Here is a 25,175-nt window from a genome sequence, read left to right on the forward strand (position 1 = left end):
TCCTGACATTGAACACAAATCATTATTCAGTTTTTTCCTGGCTTTTCTTTCGGCTAAAGCTTAACACCAAGAGACTGAAGGACAAATCTCTCTTTCCTTCTCTTCTATCACCCTCTTTTAACCCTCTCTATTTCCTTCCCCCTCCCCCCCCCCCCGTATTAGATTGGTGTCACACAGACAGAATTCAGAGTAGAGGGAGGATCACATTTTCTCTCTCATTATTACAGCCTAGCCAGCAATTTTAGTATTAGACCCCCAAGAATTTAGTCTCTGTATCTTTCTTTTCCCGCTCCATCATTCAGTAATTGTGCTCTGTATGGAAAAGTTTTCTGGCTGGAGAATGAGTCTCCTTTCCCCCGGTGATGTGGCCGAGTGGTTGGATAGTAGCACGGAAGAGGAGAAGAGCCTTCTGTCGTTTCTGGGTACGGTAGGGCTCTGCTTGTTCTTTTAACCCTTTGTTGTCTGAACTTCTCTTACTTTGGGGAGTAGGACCCTGAATTTTCTAAAATCCACTTCTGTATTTTTAAAAGGGGGAAGAGGAATTAACAGAATATGTTTAAGTTGTTTGCTTTTCAAGTTTTATGTCTGTAGAAATAGTGCCATCAACATTGGCTATGAGAAATAAGAGACAGTTTGCTTGGCTTTAACAAAGAGTGCCAGCTCCATGCAAGCCTTACCATGTCATCTGGTCAGCTGTTCGTGGTATTTAGAGAACTTCTACTAGCCCAAATGTATTATTGTTTTACTATACCTTTCAATACAGTGATGATGAGGCTTGCCGCGTGAGAGTGGGAGGAGGCTTTGTGTGCAAGAAAAGCCAACATATGGATTGAGAAGTAGCTTTTATGCAAGGTTTAAAATATTTGGAATGTTCATATATAAGATTTTGACTGAGTATATAAAATAGGACACATGGACCAGCTATTACTTTAACTTTCCATTTACAGGTGCTTTCTAATAAATTTCTAAGTAAAGCAATTATTGGTTATGGAATTATTGATATAATAAACAAATTCCTAGGAAAGTTAGGTTGTAAATTCAATTGTATCTTAAGTTAATAGGAGAGCTTGATACTTATAAAAATCTTACTTGTGAATACTTTTGTTAGATTAATAATTGCCTTCAAATTTATCATTTTTATAAATTTGATTTATCCTATATTTCCTTAAATATACCTTTATTATAAATGGGCAGAATTTATGGTGTTCTAATTTATTACTCATAAATATTCTCTATGACCTATGAAAAGTCTTCTGCCATTCCAAAAGATATCTGTCTTATTTTACTCTCTTTTATTATATTTAGCATATAAGTTTCTGTTTTATTAATTCAATTATGTTTTCAATTTTAACATTCCATAAATGATTTCTTTTTTTATGCAGTTTAGATGTAAAGAGTCATCCTAATCAGGTTTTCTTTTTTTTTTTTTTTGATTCTATAAAGACTCAGATACATATATTTAGATATTAATCCTATTCTTAATTTGTTTATCATAGCTTTGCTTATCTTGGGCATTTGGTGACTTTAAGAAATACATGTACCTCTTAACTCCTCATTTCTCTGAAGCTGCTCTAAGTCTACTTGCTTCACATTCCCTTCCCCCACACACATACAGAAATATCAATATCCCTGAGTAAAACCAACCACTTAGACCCTACTGCATCGTGGGCAAGAAAGGTAGTCATCACTAAAGATCTTTCCTTTGCTCTTGCATGATATTTTTTATGAATTTTAATTATCAATCCTCGAGATTAATTCATTTCTTTTTTTGGCTATTTCCCTACTATGCCTAAAAAGGATTTGATCAAATAAATAGAGATGGGCAAATAAAAAGTACTACAGTTTGTGCCCCCTCTCACCCACCCCCACTCGCATTCCCCTTTATCCACAGATGGGGATAATAAAGACAAAGGATGTTAGGACATACTTAGAAGAAAAGTGCAAATTCCTACAAATTATCCACCTAGTGGAAGGAAACCTGAGAATATATAATAGATAAAACACAGGTAAGTCAGAGTCATGATTCTGCTCAAGGGCTGTAACAAGAAATTAGTTACTGAGTGAATAGAAGCTATGTATCCCGTGCTCTGCTGTGGCAGGGTTGAGCCCTGGATGTCAGCAAGTCTTAGTTTAGGGATTGAAGCTCAGTCCTGAGCACAGGTAGCAAACACCTCCATCTGTGGATAAATAGGAATTTACTAAACTCCAGAGGAACTAGGAGCAAACTCTCTTTGATATAGCTTGGAATAACTTGCAGTGAGTCATTTGCTAATGTAGTTACCATTGATGAGAACGTGCTTTTCCCAAGGAAGATGCCAAGAGAAAACAGTCTACTTTATGGTGAATCTAGGATAAGTGGAACTGAAAGGGACATTGAATCAGATAACCTATGCAATTGTGCTTTCTTTACCTAAGGAATTTTATGGCAGATATCCTTCTAGGAGAGGAGATGAAAGAAAAGCACTCAATGCTGGTTAGGCTTTACTACTTCATCTTTGCACAATAGCCACTTAAGTGATGTTCAGGCCTTCCTGTTAATTTAGTGCACTGCTGGTTTGATGAAATTTCATGAAACTGTGCCCTCTTCATTAGTCTATTTAAAAATTCCATGGCTCCCTCATCACCTATCAGATAAAACACCTTACTGTAGAACTTATTCTGGCCCTTCCACCTGACATTCCAGTATTCCTTTCGGCAGTGGTAGGTCAGAGGTAGGGAGGACCCTTCATTCCACCAAATTCATTAACTTTCTCTATCTTGGACAAGCACTGCCCTTTCCTACCTTTGCATGTGCTGTTTCTTCTATCAGCAGTGTTCCTTCATCCAAACTGAACTTTCCAAGACCCTACCCCTATTTCAAATCTTGCTCATGAACAAGATACTGTGCTAGGTACTATGGCTGGATACAAAGAAGTATAAGATAGAGCTGCTTGTGAGAAGCATAGAATTTGGTTGGGGAGAAAACATGAACTATGTACAATTAAGTGAGAAAAAATTAATGATAATTCAAGACAACAATGGAGAAAATAAAATAAGGCAGGACCTGATTGTGAGATGATTTATCCAGGCAAAAATTTCTTTGAGGATTTAAAGAAGGGAGACATCATTTTTGATTAGGAACACTGAAGGTTGCCTTATAGAGATAGAATTTAACCTGGATCTTAAATGATAGAATATATTTTTATGGAAATGGTGGAGTTTGCTGTATGAAGGGAGTGTCATGAGGAATATTAAATTATTTTCATGTCCGAAGAGTAAACTGATTTGAAAAGAATGGAAAGTTCATGTAAAGAAGTGGTAAGATAAGAGATAATACTTGAAGGATATTTGGTGGCTCACTGTTTAGGATCTTTCATGGCAGGCTAATTAGTGACAATTTTATCCTGAAAGCAGTTGAGAAGAATTAAAGATTCTTGAGCAAAAAAAAGATATGGTCAAAATAGTCTTTTAGGAAGACATATCTGAAAGTGTCACACTAGGGGAAGAGCCTAGAAGTGGTTAGACCTCTTTGAAAGCTATTACAGTAGTCCAGGTATGAAATAAGTGCCTCTATTTTAAGATTTAACCCTCTATATTATAATTAGTTGTTTATTTATTATTAATCTCGATCGTGAATGCCTCCACAACAGGGGCTCAATCCTCTGTCTTTTCAGCACCCAGTACACTCCAGATGCACATGAATATTTGCACAGCTCAGATGAATAACTGAAATGAAAATATGGAGAGATTATAAAGGATCTATCAGCAGAATTGGTGACCGATTAGAGGAATGGGGAACAAAATGAATCAAAGACTGTTTTTGAAGTTAGAAGGCTGATGGTACTACTAACAGGAATAGAGAAGTTGGGAAAGGGAGCCAGATTTTAAGGGAAGAGGGTAATTTCTATTTAGATATATTGAGTTTGAGGTGACTAGTACACATCTGGATAGAAATATAGTTCTGATAATTGGAAATGAAGTCACAGGTAGAGAGCAGCGTCTGGGAGCCATCTAGAGAAGAAAGATTGTTGAAGCATTTGTAGGTTATCTACTGTTGAGAGACTGTCAAGAAAAAGTGGAGAGCAGGGGCTGAATCTTGAAGAACACAAAAGGTAGGGGTGGGGTGGGGTAGAGAGGAAGAAGAGATACAGAACAATCCTAATGGAAAGATAGAAAAGGTCAACAGTGTGGTCAATAGTGTCATTGGTTACAAAAGCCCAAGAGAAGTCAGAAACTATTGTACACTGAATTAGACAATTGGGAGGCTTTTAATAACCTGTGAAGGTATCGATGCTATTTCATTCATTAGATTTAAGGGAGAAGAAATCAGATTTTATAATATTGAGAAAGACAGCAGATGGTGAGATAGTGAGAGCCACGGGTTAGGTCTCTGGTCTGGAGAAATCTGTGACTGATAGAAAGGAAAAGGTACCTTTTTTTAAAATTGGGGAGACGTGCATATTTTTAAGTGGAGGAGAGAACAAGATATTGAACTTACAAGAGAGGAGGATAACTGAGAGAACAAAAATCCTTTATGGTTTTGAGGGTGAGGGTGGGATTAAGGGCACACAATTAACCTTTTGAGGGGGAGAAGGGAGAAACTCATACAGGAATCAAAGATGCATGCAGAGATTTAGCCATAGAAAGTAGGAAAGATGAGGGAGATAATAGCCATTGTATTAATCTTATGGCATTTGTCTTATCCAGACTTGCATTGTAGTTAGTTATTTGTGTATCCATTTATGTTGTTATTTGTGTACCCATCCAGCACTCCCCTGCTACTGCAGGGTAGGGATCTTAATATTTGGCATTTTCCAGAATAGTAGTAAATAGGTGCTTAATTAATACTACTTAATAAGTACTTTTTTGAATGAATGAATGCTGTTCAGATACCCACAAGTTTGAGATTCAGCCATTTTCACAGTTATCTAAATTATTCTGGCAGATCTACCTTTTACTACTATTCTCTATTCTCATACCTACAAGTACCATTTAGGGTACATTGGTAGTGTTTGCATTTATTATTCAGCGCATTATAAATTGGTTTTCCAAATTCTAGAAAAAAAGAAAATACTTAACAAATATTTTGTACTCCTTTAAATTTTCTAAACTGATATACATGAATTCATTTCATTAAATCATTCAAGTAATAGGATAATTCTATAAAAGAGGAACATGATTTTTATAAAATCTAAATATATTTTTAAGTACCTAAGTGACTCTACTAACTATAGTTAATAATTTAGCATTAGCAACTATTATCTGATTTTTTTTAATTACACCTAACATCGGTGGAAAGCATATTCAAAAATTAAAACTCTCATTTCTGGCAATATGTCAGACTAGATATCCTGAAAAATAATACGGAAACAACTAGAAATGTCATATTAGTGAAAATTTTATTTTATTTTTTTAATTGAAGTATAGTTGATTTACAATGTTGTGTTAATTTCTGCTGTACAGCAAAGTGATTCAGCTAGACATATTTATACATTTTTTAATATTCTTTTCCATTATGGTTTATCACAGGATATTGAATATAGTTCTCTTTGCTATACAGTAGGACCTTGTTGTTTATCCATTCTGTATATAATAGCTTACATCTGCTAACCCCAACCTCCCACTCCATCACTCCCCCAAACCTCTCCCCCTTGGCAACCATAAGTCTGTTCTCTGTGTCCTGGAGTCTTTTGAAAGAAACATTTAAAACTAAATGGCTGAACTCTCCTCTCAGGAGGGAAAGGAAATTCCCAGGAAGAGAACAAAAGAAAACAATTAAAAATCCAGGTAGTGAATTGCCCTGGGGACATTTGCCTGTCTCAGAATTCCAAAAAGTTAAGGTTTAATGGCCACAAGATAGGAGATAGATTTAGGGACCAAACAAAGAGAGGAATTAGAACCGAAAGCCCCACCCCATTGTTCCCCATAGGACGGGGTTACTTGTAGAGTGAAAGTGGAAATTTAAAATCTGCTCACTGACAAAATTGATAAATCTTACTTAGCTTAGACTGGACTGATGGGGGAGGGAGGAAGATAAAAATCCCCTGAGAATTCATAACCACAGTTCTGATAAGGTAAATCAGAAATAGTGGACAACAATAATATGTCAGAGATAGGAAGGGGGTAATTGAAATTGAAGCATTTTAAGATCACTGAATTATTCAAGAGAAGGATAGAAATCAGGATTAGCTTTAGGCTTTAGGTACACATGTTAAAAAATGTTAAGGACAACTATTAAAAGAATAAAAATACAGTGCATAATTTCAAAAACAGTAGAGGAGAAAATGAATTTTTAAAACTTGATCAATCTGAGAAAAGACAGAAAATCAGAAAAAAAAGCATAGAAATAAAGTAAACAGAAAACACATGGTAAAAATAAAATCCAACTATATCAGAAAACAATATATAAAAATGTTAAAAAGGTAAAGTATGTTAGACTCAGTTTTTTAAAATGCTGTGAATAAGAGAGACATAAGCAGGACTTCCCTATGATCCAGTGGTTAAGACTTTGCACTTCCCCTGCAGGGGGCACAGGTTCCATCCCTGGTCGGGGAGCTAAGATCCCATGCCATGTGGTGTGGCCAAAAAAAGAGACACACACACAAGGACCCAAGAGGGTTAAAAGTAAAAGTTTTGGTGGTAGGAGAGGGATAAATTAGGGGCTGGGATTAACATATACACACTACTGTGTATAAAATAGGTAACCAACAAGGACTACTCAATATTATGTAGTAACCTAGAAGGGAAAATAATTTTTAAAAAGAATATATATATGTATGTATAACTGAATCACTGTGCTGTACACCTGAAACTTACATGATATTGTAAATCAACTATACTTCAATAAAAAAATAAATAAAATTTTAAAATATTTATTTCCTCCAAAAAAAAGTAAAAGTTTTGGGAGAAGATATATCAGGCAAATACTAATTAAAAGGAAGCTATACCATAGCCATTGGAAATGAAATCAAATGGATCTTTATGTCAGAAAGTGTTACTAGAAATAAAGGAGGTCCCTATGTAATGATAACATATAAAAATCACTAGAAAATTATAACAATCTTACATGCACTCAATAACAGAGCCTTAAAATTTATAAGGAAAAATTGACAGAAGTATAAGGAAAAATTGATAAATCTACAATCCTATTTATAAAAATTAGTAAGGGTATAGAAGATATAAAAAACAAAATTAGCTTGAGTTAATGAACATGTATAGAATCCTGAATCCAACTTATATAGTCTTCTCAAGTACACATGGAATCTTTATGAAAACGGACAGTGGATTGGGGCATAAACAAATCTCAACAAATCAAATTCTTTATATCATACAAACGTATTCTCTATTTTTTTAATCTTTCTTTCTTTCTTTTTTTCTTTCTTCCTTCCTTCCTTTATTTGGCTGTGTCAGGTCTTAGTTGTAGCATGCGGGGTCTTTCGTTGAGGCACGCAGGCTCTTCTTTTCGGTGCACGGGCTTCTCTCTAGGTGTGGCGCAGGGGCTCCAGAGCACGTGGGCTCTCTGATTGTAGTGCACAGGCGCAGTAGTTGAGGTGGGCATGCTTAGTTGCCCCACGGCATGTGGGATCTTAGTTCCCTGACCAGGGATCGAACCCGTGTCCCTTGCATTGGAAGGTGGATTCTTAGCCACTGGACCACCAGGGAAGTCCCCCAAACATATTCTCTTGATCTAATGAACTAAGTCAGAAATTAGTACCAAAAAATTTACTCTTAAAATTTTTCTTTCTGGAAACTTTTAAAGTTACTTATTATAACTCTTTAGTCAAAGAAAAAAATAACAATGGAAATTATAAAATATTTAGAACTAAACATCCTGAAAATAGTACATATAAAAACTTGTAAAATATTGCTAAAATAGTTACTAAGTGAAACTTACAGCCCTAATCTTTTATATTGAAAAGGATAAAATTAAATGAGCCAATTAAGCATTCAGCTCAACAAGGCAGAAAAAGAAAGAATAGAACCAAAGGAAGTTTAGGGAAAGAAATAATGAAGATAACAGCAGATGATAGTGAAATAGAAGACAGAAATTAAACATAATAGTATCAATAAAGCTAAGAGTTGTTTCTTAAAGAAGTCCAATGAAAATAGATAAAACTGGGCTTCCCTGGTGGCACAGTGGTTGAGAGTCCGCCTGCCGATGCAGGGGACACGGGTTTGTGCCCCGGTCCGGGAAGATCCCACATGCCGCGGAGCGGCTGGGCCCGTGAGCCATGGCCGCTGAACCTGTGCGTCCAGAGCCTGTGTTCCGCAATGGGAGACGCCACACAGTGAGAGGCCTGCATACCGGGGAAAAAAAAAAAAAAAAAGATAAAACTGTCAAGATTTGACCAAGACAGAAGAAAAACCACAAATAAACAATGTTAGAAATGGGAAAAAGGACACAATTACAGAAAATCAGAGACTTAAACAATAAACTATTGAAGAAATAGAAAATTGAAGAAAATGGACATTTTAAAGAAAGATATAACTTATTAAAATTGGCTACAGTAGGAATTAAAAAAATGTAAGTAGGGCTGCTACCTATAACCATTAAAGAAATTGAATCAATAATTTAAAATCTACCACCGATTGTGGTTTGATTTCTCATATAGCTTGACTTCTGAAAAAGAATAAACGCTGGATCACACTTGCATTAATATTTACATTCAGTGATAGTTCAGTTTTTCATTGCAAGTGAATAAATGGTATCTAAATTGAAAAAACAAATGCTAAGAACCATGCTAAAACCTAAGCATGGCAATTCATATTGAACCCCACAGGTGGTCATAGTTACCTTAGAGTTTTTAAGTATTACATCCTTTGTTGAGGGGATATCCTTAGAAAAGGAAAAAAAAAAAGGAAATTCTTTCAAAATTTGTCCTTATAGGGATATGCAAGTAAAAAACTAAAGGAAATCAAGGTGAACAGATATCTCAAGAAAATAGAAGTTAATAAGAAAATATCAAGACATAAACCTGATTAATTTATGTTTAATTGTGCTTCTTAATAAAACCTGAAAATTTGTGAATCTTTAAATAGAATGATGCATAGAAGGAAAAACTTAATCTCCCATGAAACTTCTTTATCAAAATCTCAATTATAGTGGAAGATTCAATTTAATAGACATAAAATGAGTGATTCTTAAACTTGATTAGTGATACACTTTAATGCCATATGTGAATTAGAAATAACTAGAAAATTTATTAATAATTTTATTATGAATTAAGTTGAACCATATGAAATTGCTGATATTTTTCCATTTTAACATACAAAAAAAAATGGCAATTCTATACAATCACATGTGTTTATTAAAGGAAAAAAAATGGTGACCAGACTATGCTGAACTATTTTTTAGTTGTTTAGTTAAAATTTATTTGTTACCAATTATCTTTTATTCTGTTTCAGTATTCCCTGCGAGACAAGCAAGAATGGGTGCAAATGGTTTATGGAAACATTGTGGGAGAAATACTTAAAATTCAGAGAATTCTATTTATTAAAATTTATTTTATTTGAAAATTTAGACAGGATCACCACTGTTCAAATCTTGCAGTGCAAGACCTGAATTCACGTAGTTTGGCATCCAAAACTAGAGAACATATAATCAAGTAATGTGAACTTATACAAATATATTACTTGGAAATCAAAGAAATGTGAATAATTAGGCCTGGTTTTAGGGAAGCAGATGAATTGAAATTGGTATTGAAGGTTACCTAAGATTTGGCAGATAGGTGAAAACCATTAGCAAAGACAGACACAGAGGAATTAATATGGCCCGTTTAAGATCAGAGATCATCTGACTAAGGCAATTTGTTGGAAAGTGTTGGCAGAAAAGAGTGACTCTGTAAGGTGGGGGCTAGGTGATATTTTTTCAATGCCTGATTGTCTATCTTTAAGATTTCTGGGAAGGTAATTACATTAAGAAAGTACTGTTTGAGGGAGATTAATCTGGTAATGGTGAGCAGGATAGCTTTAAGCAGAGAGAGACAGGAGTCAGTGAGATTAGTTAGGAGGGTCCTGCCGTAATCTACATGAGAAAATAAAAAATCCTGGACTAGAGTGATATATGGTAGTGGAAATAAAGAGAACAAAATGAAGTCAACGTTCAAAGAGAGACCTGACAGTGTTTGGTGGCTAAAGGGGTACCAATCAACATTACAGGCTCCTCCCGTTTCTGCTACTTTCACTAGTAAGTGAGGTCCACTGTAAAGATTTTTTGTTTTTTGTGCAGCGCCGCATGCATATTTGGTCCTCAGTAAATGATTAAGTTCTCATCTTTATTAGAGGCTTAAATATTTCTATGTTTTCAGTACTTTCAGTGCTTTCTATTAATGTCTGTTTTGGAATAAAACCCAAATTAGTCTTAAAAGACCCTGGCATGATCAAGGATCAGATCTTTTGAAAAAAGATTTTAGAGATGAACAGTGAAATTATGTATGAATAAATCAGATTTACCCAGAATTATATTTGAAACATACTAATAAAGTCAGTTATAGAAAAAGTTTAGATAAAGGTCTTGAGCATCTCTGTAAATTAGAAGATCTATTGTCTTCCAGAGTTGAAGACAAAATATTATTCACCAAAATGAAGCTATGAGATTAAGAAAATCTCATAAATAACTAGATTGAAATGTTCAAAACAGTAACTTTATGCTGACCAATGCTTTTTATCTATTTTTGTCTCATAGAATTGGCCTAAGTAGTTATCTTTCCACTTAGGTGTACTGAAGATTGCTTTATGAGGATAGAAGGGCAGGTTTTCTTTTTTTTTTAAGACTGTTCTTTTAGAGCAGTTTTAGGTTCACAGCAAAATTAAGAGAAAGTTACAGAGATTTTCCTGTGTACCCTTGTCCCCACAAATGCATAGTCTCCCCCCATTATCAGTACCCCCACCAGAGTAATACATTTGTTACAGTCGATGAACTTACACTAACACATCATAATCACCCCAAGTACATAGTACAGTAGGACTCATTCTTAATGTTGTATATTTTGTGGGTTTGGACAAATGTGTAATGACATGTACCCACCCTTACAGTATCATACATAATATTTTCACTGCCCTAAAAACCTTTGTGCTCTGCTTATTCAACCCTCCTCCTAAGGGTGGGTTATTTTTTGGAGGGTTTTTTGTCACTTTTTAATTCAAGGAATCAGTGGTAGATATTCTTTATAGCTTAATTCCTATTTTGTTCAAATTTTTTCACCATTAAGTTAAGCAAGTAACTTTTCTCCTTCTTTACCACATTGCCTCACCCCTCTTTGTTTCTTGATTATAATGTTCTTAATAGCATTAGCATTCCAGGATTGAGAGTTTTCTTTGATGGGGTTTTGTTTGCAGTAAATTATCCCCCAAAGAGTATGATTTAATTCTCTTTAAAATATGAAGAATCATGTGCACTTGTTAAAGTTCTTTGAGTTATTTTTAGGAAGAAGTAAGAAAATTGAAGTCTCCATGATTGTTTACCTTATTTTTCTTCATTACAATCCATTATACAAAACACAAGGAGAACAGGATAGCATGCGTGGTGATTAAAAGTATAGCCTCTAGGGCTTCCCTGGTGGCTCAGTGGTTGAGAGTCCGCCTGCCGATGCAGGGGACACGGGTTCGTGCCCCGGTCCGGGAAGATCCCACATGCCGCGGAGCGGCTGGGCCCGTGAGCCATGGCCGCTGAGCCTGCGCGTCCGGAGCCTGTGCTCCACAACGGGAGAGGCCACAACAGTGAGAGGCCCGCGTACCGCAAAAAAAAAAAAAAAAAAGTATAGCCTCTAGATTCAGATTGCATGGGTTCTAATTCTGATTCTGCCCTTTACCAGCCCTGCAAACATGGGCAGAGTAATAGAACATCTTGCTTCCTCATCTGTAAAATGGGGGCGATAATTCCAATTCCAGAGAATTGTGAGGATTTAAGAGAAAATTAATATAAAACACTTAGCATGTAATAAGGAATAAAAATGTTAGTTTGGTGTTGCAGTTATCCTTGTTATACTTTTATTATTACTACTAAGATCCCTGGTTGTTATCACTAAGAACCATAGATACGCTTTGTATTTGAAAATTAAGATAACCGTATAAATATCCATCAACTGTGTCTTTCCAGTTGACAGTGAAAAGTGTTCTCTATCATCTCATCCAGTATAATCATGTGAAACCCTAAGTTGAAGAAATGGAATACTTGCTTGACCAGAGAGAAATCTGTTCTCCTACTATATTAACAAGAAGAATTTTTAAAAAATAATAATAGGGAATAAATTTTTTGAAGTAAAGAAAAGGTGGGGGAGACTAGCTGCCTTTACTTTCTGAGAATTCACCACATTTCTGTACTTAGCACCAATTTGTATGTATTGAAAAGTGTCTAGGGCATGCAAACTTGAAAGGACTGCTTGTTTGAGTGAAGAACTGCAGTCTAAGTGATACAAATTGGATGAATTAAAGTGGCTCTGGGGATTTGTACTCCAGAGGAGCTGAATGGTAGTGACTGTCAGTGCCTCAGCTTTACAGCAATAAAAGTGAGATACAGCAGAAAATGTCCTACTGAAAATCAGGTGGTGAAGTCTATAAAACACCCAGGTGCTATGTTGTTAGCAACTATATAAATGCAGGATGTAATTTTCTCCTCTTTGCTCTTGTCACTTTTCCTTTATAAAATTCTTCTCTACCTTCATCTTTAAGCTCTCATTGCCTTTAAGGGATCCTCCAACAAAAAGTATGAAACGTCATGAAGCCTTTTTTTTTCTTTCATGTTTGCCATTTGTTATTAAAGGCCCTCTTGATAAAGAGGTACAAACCCATTTCCTAATACTATTCCTTCCTTCCTGTTCTGTTCCTTAAGTGTCTTCTGTGCCTCCTGTGGAAGAAGCATTCTCCTAATTTAAAATTCACAGCATGGAGAAATAAGTTATTTGCTTATTAACTCATTCATTAATAACTTGAGCCATGGACTTATCACATCCTATTTTGTCATCATTTTTGCAATATAAGGGAAAATAGATGATAGCGAAGTGGATTCATTCACAGCAACACTATACACATTGAAATTCCAGTGACTTGAATGGGTGACCAAACATTCTGGTGTGTATTTAATTTTTTATCATGCTTTGTTGAAATGTTTTTGATTTTTGAAACGGTTTTTGAAGTGAACTAAAGAATTTCCTTTTGATAACAATAGAGAACTTGTTTCCTAAATATAATGTCAAAAATATTAATGGGGCCTGTGAATAATTATAATTGACAGAGCATTCGCATTCATTGATGTTTTATAATTCTATACACAAAATTACTAGGAATTGGCTTGGATTGCTGTTAATGTGAAGTATTTAGACATACTGTATATGCCATCTGACTGCATCTGTGAACATGTAATGTTTTTCTGGTCTGTCATAACTAGAGAATTTTGCTGTAAGGAGGATATTTTGGTTCCTTACATCATTGTCTACCAAATCGAAACTTTATAAATATCTTTCTTCGGTCTGTTTATCATTTGTTTTGAATTTTCTGAAATTACTTTCGCATTGGTAAGGTTATTCTCTTCTTTAGATTTTGCCTCCACCTTCATCTAAGAGAGTAATAAATTGCTACTACCTCAGGGGCTACCACAAGAACTAAGTAAGAGATACTAGACCCAGTGGTTAGCACATAACAAGCATTTAACATTAACTCAAATTATCATAAAAATAGAAAAATATTTCTGCCTTAGACAAATTATTCACAAAAGAGGTACTTAAATAATTTTGAAGTACATCTTTTTCTCCTAAAAAAAACGTATTTTTGAATCATCTCCTCTACTTCAAAAAAAAACCATTGTAACTTACTCTAAGTAATAGACATTATCAGAATTCATGACAGTTTTAGCTATGTTGTTTATGTTAAGTATATGCATGTATGACATGACAGTATATGAAATTTGGTTAAATGTGACTGAACAAAAAGTAAATATAGTTGATATTTATAGATATTTTATCATAATGACATTACATAATAGATACTTTTCTCATTTATTTGTAGAGGCTTTTAGAACCTAACCCTCAGTTAATATAAGCATTTTCCTTACTCTCTTTCCAAGCATAATAATATTCTAGAATCATTTCAATCACATTCATTATTCAAAATCCTAAAAAAAAAAAAAAAAATTAAGAAAGTGCCAGTAAGTGTCTCTCCATAGTATTTCTTTGTGACTTGTACCTTTGGATGAAGTGCATTTCACCAGGTGGTTTTTCTTTCAGAGTAAAAAGCCAAGTCCTTATGTGTAGGCCTACAAAGCCTACATGATCTGAGCACGCCTGCCCTAATTCCTCTTAGGCCTTCTGCTATTATTTGTCCCCACTTACCGACAGCAGCCCCACTGGCCTCCCAGCTGCACTTTACCCTAGAAGCTCTGTATTGTTCTCCCTCTGTCTGCAGCCTCCCTCCCTGATAAATCTACAAGCCTGACCTCTTCACTTCCTTAAGTATTGGCTCTCACTCACCTTCTCAATGCATCTATCTACCTATTCACTATAGTTACTGTAGTGAAATTATTGTTCCTACTCATCTCCCTTTCTCTGTCCTCTTCTTTTTCCCTCCCTGAAACACCATTTGTTACATTGACTTCATTATAAATAAACTAAAGGCCATGAACACACTATTAGGTCTGAAAGGCAGAATTGAGTTCTGTTTGTCAGATAGGCACATCTTCCACCAAAAGTGCCTTTGCCCTTATAATTATCTAGTTGTCAATTACTTTGCCACACTTTTAAAACAAAGCACACTGACATAGAAGAAAATGTGTATTTTGAGGAAATGACATTGTAATAATGTATTTTGGATTTAGAGAGCCCCATTCTTCCAAAAAGCTAATTTTGGGTCAAAGCATATAAACTGATTCATCTTGTCTTCATCTCTGGTTGGTCTGAATAACCCAGTTTATTAATGCAGACCAGAGCAGGAAAGGTTGAAATGGCTTACACGTAATCACACGGATAGTTGGTAGAGCTGCTAAGAAAAGCACCCAGATGTTCTCTTTGTTCAATACATCATCCTATGTGGAGCTGTATTGGAGGTTATCTCTCATTATTATAAGTTGTCACCTCATCTCAGTTCATACCCAATGGCAAAGGAAATGAAGAGATAAATTTAAAACTTAACTGGACTTTTTATAACTTTTTTTGCCTTTCAATCTGAAGATGAAAAATATTATTTTTAGAGGGTGAGAAAGTGAACAAATTAGTTTTAGACCTTTATCTACCGAAACAATATCATATGCCTCTTGTCTTAGAGAGAGAGCATATTTTAAAATGACTATAATTTAATACTGTGACTATGAAAAGAATATTAATTTTTACAGCAAGTGAAAATAATGCAGTAGTATGTAGAATGGGCCGGGTAGGATAGAAAGCTGTCTAATTTTGGTCTACTGGGACTGGTATAGATTTTCCATCCAAATCAGCAGAAATGTAGCTTTAAGAGCATAGTAGCAGCTTTCCTTTTTGCTTGAAGCTTTAAAGTCAAAGGTAGCTGGACGAGTTTAACATGCAGGCCAGCCTGTGACTAATCCAGCAAGTTGTTAATTCTGCTCTTCCTGATGCTGCTCCCCTGTTTCTAAGTGGTCATTAGTTCTTTGGGTATATGTTCTTCTCTCAGCTTTCAAATAGTTATGAATCTTCTGAAAACTAAGCAACCCTAACATTCAAAGACATCAGCAGATAAGTTGCACTGATGTGAGGGCTGGGAAAGTCAAGAAGTGTAGACTTCCTCCTCTTATCATTAGTTGATTTAGCTTATTTTGTTTCCTTGCTTTTCCCTCTTTAATGGCAGTTGTTCAAACTTCAAAAATAATTTAATTTCTTCTTTTTGAACCCAGTGACATTCTTTTTTTTTTTTTTTTGCGGTACACGGGCCTCTCACTATTGTGACCTCTCCCGTTGCGGAGCACAGGCTCCAGACGTGCAGGCTCAGTGGCCATGGCTTACGGGCCTAGCCGCTCCGCGGCATGTGGGATCTTCCCGGACCGGAGCACGAACCCGTGTCCCCTGCATCAGCAGGCAGACTCTCAACCACTGCGCCACCAGGAAAGCCCCCAGTGACACTCTTTAAGCTACATCAGAGTTGTGATTTTTTTTTTCATGATACAGAAAGAGAATCTAAAGATAAGTATAACAAAGAACATATTGTTAGGGTTTGAAATGTGGTTGCTCATTATAGCCAAAATAATTTCAAATAGCTAAAAGCACTGAAATATATTTACGTAATGAGTTCATATGCCTGAAAACTAAAATTAGATGTTTGGAAGACAGTAAGGAGATAAGTTTCTTTTCCTTCCTTAGCCAGAACATTGCAAATTAAGGAAAACTGTTTACTAGATCATTTTATCCTTGCTAATGGAACTTATTTTTCTCCCAATATGGTTTCTCTGTCAATTATTCAGAGATTAAAATATATTATATTATAATATTCAATCTCATGTATCTTCTAATGATCAGTAATTATCAGACGAAAGATGAGATCTCCTTCTACCTTCAACAGCCCCTATCCCCACCTGCCTGCCCCCCATATAGAATTGCCTGACTTAGATAATCACCCTTTAAAGTCATCTTCCTGGAGTCTGAAGGTCTTGTTGTTCAGTGTGCTCTGACAAACTGATTTGTTTAAATTCAGTGCTTTGTGCCATTCCTATGAATTTTAATTATAGTACCATTTTTTAGAAATGTGCAGTAGAATTCATGTGTGCCTAATTCTGAAAATGGCTTTGTACATTAAGGCTCATTTAACCACAGATGGTTAGAGAGAAGTTGAGAGGCAGTTATTGGTCATAATTTTAAAACACAGTAATAGCATGGAACTTCCTTGTACTGCATGCATTTAAGATGCTGTGTTGTCAACCTCTCGGTCATTAGGCATGTTGCGATTTGGCTTATGTCTTACTGGTCAGGATGTCACAGTGAAGAAATGTTTAGTCACGGAAGAAAATCAGTGTCCAGCACGCAAAGATAGTAATAGGGTAAGCACTCCCAACTGGATTTTCATAGGAGGGATTGATTTGTGTGTATTACTGGGTCTGTGTAAAATGGTGTCCTTTTGGCACTAGATGAATATAAATTTCAGGAAATGTTTTTTCTTCTGCAGATTAGTGTAATACTGTGAAATTTGCTGTAACTGAGGGGAGGCAGTGGTTGGGCGTCTGCTAATAGCCTGAAAGTAACTAATGAGGATGTGCAGTCGGAACAATTGATTGAATAGCTGCAGTCCTGTGTGTTGCTTTCTCGCTTGCTCTCTCTGCAAGCTGTAGAGAGGGAGGGGGAAGAGCAAGACACAGGGAGGGAGCGAGAAAAAACGCTTTCTCTTAAGTGGAAGTAGCACGGATCTCAGGGGCCAGGAGGCCAGAAATGGAAGTTTAAACTGCATCTATCTTTTAAAGGGAGAACAGCAGGAATCAAAATGTCAGTCTCCGGAGTCACGATTTACTCCTTATTTTTTAAGATCTGGAAGATAACACAGAATACTCTTTTTAGGATGTGTTTTTTTTTTCCCTTGTCCATGTTGAGATTATCTAATGTTATCTGAGAAGCTGGATTCCTATGTCTGTCAGTTGAAGTGGAGATGGGAAGCAGTTGTGATAAAGGTATAATATGTATATATCTATCATCTGTGTGTGCGTGTTTATGTGCATATATATATGCATATATATGTATATCACTCTATAAAAATTTTTAATGTAACCTTAATATAGTGTATAGTAATTAAATTGGAGAATACCACATCATCTGCAAAATCTGAAGCTTGTTAGGTCAGTTTGAACAGATTTAGGATTCCAGAGTAAGATCTTAGTGAGGTCATATTGCCAGAACAAGGAGAAGCTGATCTATTTTTATATCAGCATAGGCATATATGTTATTTTATCCTAGCAGCAGCTTTTAGTCTTCTCATGGACCTTTGGCTGCAGGCTAGTGAATCATCTTATCTGCACAGAACTGAACTTTGACCTTTGTGCAGACACCATCAAATCATGTTCACTAGGCAAAATTTGTTCACAAGAATATGAAAAAATTTCACTGGATTATATTAACTCCTATATTGCTGACATAGAGAAGTAGATTCATATACTGAGATGCAAATATTAAGTGAACTTAGAGATATTAAACATAGCTCAGAGGAAATTACTTTTTATATGTGCATAAAGATATAAGCTGTCACAGTAAAGCAGATTCTTAACAGTGACCAAGTCTCCCTAGTGTCTCAATAATATCTCTTTAGAGATAAAGAAACAAATTATGTAGAGATAGAATGTAATGTATCTTTAAAGCAGACTGATTTTTTGTGAGAAAAAAATCAATAATTTTACAGTTTAGCGAAAGATCCTAAATTTGGGTTTTTTATGATGTTCTTTTTTTCTTTTCCAGAGGTGCCAGCAGAAAGGTCCCCCCGCAGACGGAGTATCTCAGGGACCAGTACATCAGAGAAACCCAACTCTATGGATACTGCAAATACCTCACCCTTCAAAGTACCAGTAAGTGTTTCTTTTCTCTAAAAGATTACTTTACTTTTCTCCTTTCTTTTTAGAGTTAGAGACAGTTGCTAAGAAATCAAAACATTTTGTTCTTCAAGAATTTCTTTATCAAGTTACTAACTAAAACCTATCACAATTTTATGAAGATGCTGGTAGGAATTTTTTTTTTTTAAAGGACGGCGTATAGTGTTTTTAGTGATGGAGCCTAAGCAGAGAATGGTGAGACTCATAAAGTTGCAGAGCAGAAAATCAGAAAATTAGATTAGAAAATTAGACAGTTGTGAGTTCTAATCCTGAAACCTGGCCTATGCTTTGCTTAAGCCATCTTTTAGATGACTATATAAGTGCTTAAGAAATACCCTGGAAGAAATATTCCAGTTAAAAATACTCCTTAAACTGACTAGGCAGTACTGAGAATCAATATTAAATATGAAGGAACGCTGAGATGGAAAGTCTGTAAGTGATCAGGTCAGGTGACTACCAGTTGCAATTTGGACCTCTTTGATATAACTTGGAGTAGCCTAGATTTTAATTCATCCATTTTCTTTGTTTATTGAATAAGAAATATACTTACTTTCTATTCATATCATTTTATTAAAATTAATTACTTTTAAACTTGAAAAGAGTTACATCTGTGAAGTTAGTCATTATTATAGGTACACTGGAAATCAGTATAAAGTAGAAATAGCCTTTTCTATTGGGAAAAAAAGGATTTTTTTTCTTTTAATTCAGCCAAGTTAATACGTTGTGTTCTTTATTCCAATACAAGTTTTTAAAGTTAGGATGACCTTTTAAGTAGAACTGGTATTTTGAGATATAAAGCTGGCATTCACTTGTAAATTAACCAAAGTGAATGTTTTATTTTACATTAATCCTGAGAAGCAAGATTTCCCCTTGTTATATCTAGGTGCCTTGTAGAGTTTGTGAATATCTATTATTGTGACACCTTTCAAATTTTTACAAATCTTCTCATTTTTAAAGACCACAAGAAAGTGTTGGATTAATATTCTAACCAAATCGTGACAGGAGTTTTAAAATACTGGATTTCATGCCTTTTACTAAATTTCTTTATTCTAATAGTCATAACTATCTATTTAAAATTTGTTTTCATGAATGAAAAAAGCATCTTTTCTCTCCCTTCCCCTTCTTATTTTCCTGATGAAACCAATCAAATATAGTGAAACTAACTATCTATATAAAGAGTTTGGTGAAAAGGTTTGAGTTAGAATTTGAATTTTTACTACTGTCATGCTAGAATAGAATGGTGAATACTTAATTTTTTTTTTTTTTTCAACATCAGTAGCTGAAGAAGAATATTCCTCTGCAATGTGGTAACTTTGAAATACTTCCTATATTGAATCTGAAGTTCATGACTGGCCTTTTAAAATTTGAATTAATTAGAAATAACAATTTTCATTTATATTTAAACAATAAATTGACAGCTAATTTAAGGTTTACCTTAATAATAAGGCTAATTATTTTTGAGTAAAAGTAATAAACCAATGGTGCATATACATGAAGACTAGCACTACTCACAGACCACTTACTCAGGGATCGAACCCAGGTCCCGGCAGTGAGAACGCTGAGTCCTAAGCACTGGACCGCCAGGGAATTCCCTCATTTGTTATTCTTTTTACAATCTCGGCCACGTCATGGATTTAGAAATACTGAGGGAAAGAAGGGTCTCCTGATTAGCAAATTGCAGTCACAAAGCCCATGCACTTAGCTCTCTAGTAGAATTTAGCCATTCATAAGCCTTCATCTAGACAATTGTTTGGAAAAATAACCATGCAAACACACTGACTGCAATTTTTTTTTAATGGCAAAAAAAAAAAATGTCAGTGAGTAGAGGGAGGAGGCAGAGAAAATGAAAAACAAGGAGTCATAAAAACAATCTGAATTCATTTAGGATAAAGGCAGATAGCCTTATACTTATTGATAGTCCTTAAGGGTACCATCGTATTACAGGATGGATGGTGCATAGTGTAGTAATTGACATTGATAATAATAGTCCTGAATCATCAAGGAAAAGTGAGATTATATTGTTTGTACCAGGCTGTTTTTTAAAACTGGAAACTGTGTAATATTGTGTGATATATATCCATTGAGAATATTTAAAATCTTAAAGATATGTGAAGCTTTATAAAAATTGCTATTCCGAAAAATCTAGTTTGTGAAGTTCCTCACTCCTTGATAATGCTAGATAAATAATTTATATTCTTTTAAGAGAAACCAAAATATGCTGGCTAAATGAGGCACTGCAGTACTTGGATGTCTGTGGAAGTACATTGTATTTTTTAAATCTCCATATGATACCAATAGCTAATGTGACTTACATCACTTAAATGTATTGCCAGAAGAAGTATGTCTAGTTTCAGATCAACACAAAATATTTTTGTAATAAATATCACAAAAGACTTTCTGAATATGGGAAAGCAGTACAAAAAGGAACCTAACTGAGATACTTAACTTTTAGTTACTTATATAGTACCTCAAAGATCATTTTCATGTTAACTTTATGAAGGGGCAGGGGTGAGATTTAAGCACAAGTACTTGTAGTTCAAAGACTCAGGTGTCTTTGCTGTGGTGAACAGCAGGTTCACTACCCATCAGGAGGACCCAAAAAGGAGCTAGTTGTGGACTCTCCAAAAGGGCCTTATTCTTCCTAGATCTATTTTCAGGCTTCCTGAGGGCAGATGAAATAGATTTTTAACAAGTCTTGATGGAAATTCTTGACAGTGACACACTTAATGAATGCTTACTTTGGGCAAAGTATTGGTGATTCACCAATTGATATTGATGAGACTATTGATGCTTTCTTGGCACTCTACTTGGTACTGGGGAAACAGAAATGAACACAACAGAATTTCCATACAAGAGAACTTACAGTCTAGTAGCAAGAGACAGAAAAATGACCAGATTCGTAAGGAGGTAGATGAGCATGGTGACACTGGTTTTTAACAATGCACTGTGTAAGCTAAGGCTTTGTCAAGGAGCCAGTATTTCAGCTGCGTTTCAAAGGCTGAATGAAAATAGTTGAGGGGGGAAGGAGAGTATTCCATCTTGAGGGAATAGCATTTTGGAAAGACACACTTCATAAGGTGACTCACGCTTCAAGGGAATATGGGAAAGCATTTCCTGCTTTTCGAGGCAGGAATTGAAAAGCATGTAGGCAAAAATGGCTAGAGAGAGGATGGAGAGGTAGGTTGGGGCAAGACTGTGAGCGGGTTTGTTTGTCAAGCTTAACTAAATTTTGCTGGCCACTAAAGCATTAAAGATTGGTTTAATTGAAATATTTGTCTTGGCTTAAAAGCTAAACCAAGTTATATAAATACTGGGACATACTGGTAAATTACTTGACTCTAACCTAAGTGACTCTTCTTGCTATTACTATCTGAACTCAGGGTGATAGGTAAGGGGCTATCATTCAATAGGCCAGTCCAGCACCCACCCCTGGCTATCAGCTGACACTGCTTGTAGTTCTAGAGTAGTGGTTAGCCTTTGAGAGATCCCCAGAAGCCAATGGATAAGAGTTGTTTGTATCCTGCTGACTGCTGCTAGATAAGGCAGAAAGGATATATATCTTTGTATATCTTCCTTATTCCCCCAAACTTATATTTTCTAAACTTAAAATGGATAACTAGTAAGTAGTATATTCATGTATATTCCTTACTTAGTCTAATCCATCTTTATGCAGATAGACAGCAGAGTCAATAAGTTTAAAAATAAGAATGTAAGAAATGAAACAAGGAAGTCATGGCCACTGAACCTATAGATTAAGTTAAGGTCTCAGCTTTTGGGAATGTTTAAATGTATTTGTACTTATAGCTAATCATAGGCATAAGAAAAGCAGAGATCTGCAGGGTAGTTATTCAGTTCTTCCTCCACTCTGATTCCATATCTCTTCACCTTAATTCCAATTGCAGTTATTTGTTTGTAGGTCTGTGTGCCTCATTAGACAATAAATATCTCTTCTACTTAACTTTTTTTTTAAATTGGAGTATAGTTGCTTTACAATGTTGTGGTAGTTTCTACTGTACAGCAAAATGAATCAGCTATACGTATACATATATCCCCTCTTTTTTGGGTTTCCTTCCCATTTAGGTCACCGCAGAGCATTGAGTAGAGTCATCTTTGTAGCTACCCCAATGTCTAACGACAGAGCCTTGCATATAGGAAACACTCAACAAGTAGTTGTTGAGTGGATAAAATATAAATGAGTTATCTAAGAACCTGAATCAAGTGACTATGTTTCACACTTACTCTCTTGGTATTACAGATGATGTCTCTAGTCAAGTGGATTACTAAACCATTTAATAACTACTAAGAGATCATTTGGAGTAAAGGAGGGCACCTGCGCAAAATAGTTACCTTTTTTTTTTCTCTTCAACAAAGAGAGATCTTAATTTATATTTGGAATCCAGGGCTATGGTATTTTATGTATGTAGTATATACTCTTTCTACTTAGGTTGGGAAGTGAAACTAGGTAGGATTCTTTATTTAATGATTTATCTCTGTGGATATTTCTTTGAACAATTTAGGTGTCAGATATACGTATAAGCTGGCAATGTTTTTGCAGATTTGAATTTTGACTATTACATTCTTCAAGAACAATTTTAGTCATTTGAATAGTTTTTTGCCTCTTTTTAAAGATACTATTTTTCATTTTTTTCTTTAACATCCTGCTAGACTTTTTGCCTTTGTCATATTTGTGTTTTAAACACAAATAAAATATCCATTGTATGTTTTATATATTGTTAAAACTATATATAAAACTATATTTTAAAATAAAATATCCATTGTATGTTTTATATATTGTTAAAACTACATTTAAATGATGTTACAAGAGTGACTGGAAAGGAATGAGTAAACTAATGAAAAGTTATCCAGGTACTTAAATTTAATTCAGAAAGGGAATATGCTAACATCTTGTAATTGTATATATTTGTTTCACATTGCCTGAGTTTTTGCGACAGGCTTCTTTCTTTAATATTCTATTTATAAAGTGACTATTGATATTTATGATTTTTGTATCACTTCTCCTTAGACGTTGCCATCAATTTAGCTTTGGCTGAAAGAAAGCTGCTGTGTACTGGGCCAGGTGCTTCGCTTAGTGTTTTCATTTCCATAACACAATGGTCTGAGTTGGCCTTCCCTGTGAATGTAACACAATGCAGTCGCAGCTGCTTCATTTATATTAGCCTTGAGCTTGGCTCTGAAAGAATTCAGGCACTAAAATACATGCCAAGACAACCAGAATGCAAAGTTGAACTAAAGCAGTAACCGACTATTCCTATGTAACCCTCCTTGTGTTCTTGTCACAGTGACTCCTGAGCATTCCCAATCAGACATACTAGGTACAAAAGACTGTCAAAAGATGGAACCTTTGCATAGTTTTTAGAAGAAAGTAAAGCTTTAGAGGAATAAATGTAGACTAAGTTAAATTCTGAAAAAAAAAAAAAGTAACGTTACAACCTTCCTTAAGTATTGAGATAATCGGGCTCAGTTGGTATTAGCCGTTGTTTTGAATAGAATCCTCAATAAGATCTTTGTTTTTCCAAGGTAAACAAAGAGACAGAAAGCTTCATGCCCACTTAATAAAGACCAGAAAGTGTTCATTGTCTAAACCAGTGGTTTTCAACTCTGGCTGTACACAAAAATCATCTAAGGAACTTCAAAAAATACTGCTGCCTGGGCTCCACCTCAGACCAGTTAAATCAGAATCTCTGGACTAGAACCCAGTCTTCTGTATTTTTTAAAACCTTTCCAGATGATTCTAACATGCAACCAGGGTTGAGAACTATTTGTCTAAATGAGTGGTTAAAGTATTAGGAACCCACTTAGTCAATGTATTCCCTGTGGACATCAGTGCCTTCTTTTGTACCTTCAAGTCTGCCATAAAAAACTAGCAAGTGATAGTTTCTCAGTGGCATGCTATCGCTCACAAACAAGTTGCTGTGTTGTATATTAGTTGCCCTTCTGAGTGTTTACCACAGTCAGTTCAGATGACCAGTCTAATTTTACAAAATACTTGCTTTATTGTGGCAGAGTGGCCTTTGACCAGCCTAAGAATCTGTTTTAGCAGTAAAATATTCAATTTGAATTCATAGCACCTGAGCTACAATCCTGTTTCAACTTTTATATTCTCATTGCTGTTGTATTCCAGGACACTTAAAGTTCTTTCCTCTGCTGCTTAAAGATTCTTTATTCATCTTTCTTCTCTTTCCTGACCATCTGCATGGAGTTAAAATAGTAGGATTACCCTTCAGTGATACCTTTTCAATAAAGAGAACATTTGTATTCATGTATATATGAATACATATTCATATTATGTGTCTATCAAAATATTACTACCAGAGGTAAAAATAATATAATAAACATAGGGATGTCTGAAAAGAAAAATTATAGTCTGAAGATATTAAATATTAACTATACCTCTAAATCATTTTGTAATCAGAACGGGTGTAATTTTAAAATCTTTTAACAATAAACACCCTAGGAAATGTAAAATTTGGAGAAAAGAAAAAAGGATTAAGGATAGATACAACCCCTTAAGGAGGATAGAAAGCAGATAGCAAATACCTGGAGGAAGAGAGCAGGAATGGCAGGGAATATTGCCAAGATCCTAAACTTGAAAGAATCAAAGAATGATGGAAAACCTCCTCAATCTATGGTTATTCCTAGAAATAGGTTTGCAATAGTGCTAACTAGTGGAGAT

At 35.2% G+C, this 25,175-nt stretch overlaps 1 protein-coding gene across 12 annotated transcripts in view; it reads left to right on the forward strand.

The window, feature by feature from the left end:
* RASAL2 (RAS protein activator like 2) overlaps window positions 1-25,175 on the forward strand; it is a 380,363-nt gene that overhangs the window by 275,474 nt on the left and 79,714 nt on the right. For all 12 annotated transcript variants that reach the window (XM_067728748.1, XM_067728749.1, XM_067728751.1 and 9 more), the window contains one exon: window positions 18,351-18,457. In XM_067728748.1, the coding sequence (XP_067584849.1) occupies window positions 18,351-18,457 (107 nt within the window). The remainder of the gene's footprint in view (window positions 1-18,350; window positions 18,458-25,175) is intronic.

Source organism: Pseudorca crassidens, chromosome 2 (genome assembly GCF_039906515.1).
Source record: "Pseudorca crassidens isolate mPseCra1 chromosome 2, mPseCra1.hap1, whole genome shotgun sequence".
Lineage (NCBI taxonomy): Eukaryota > Metazoa > Chordata > Mammalia > Artiodactyla > Delphinidae > Pseudorca > Pseudorca crassidens.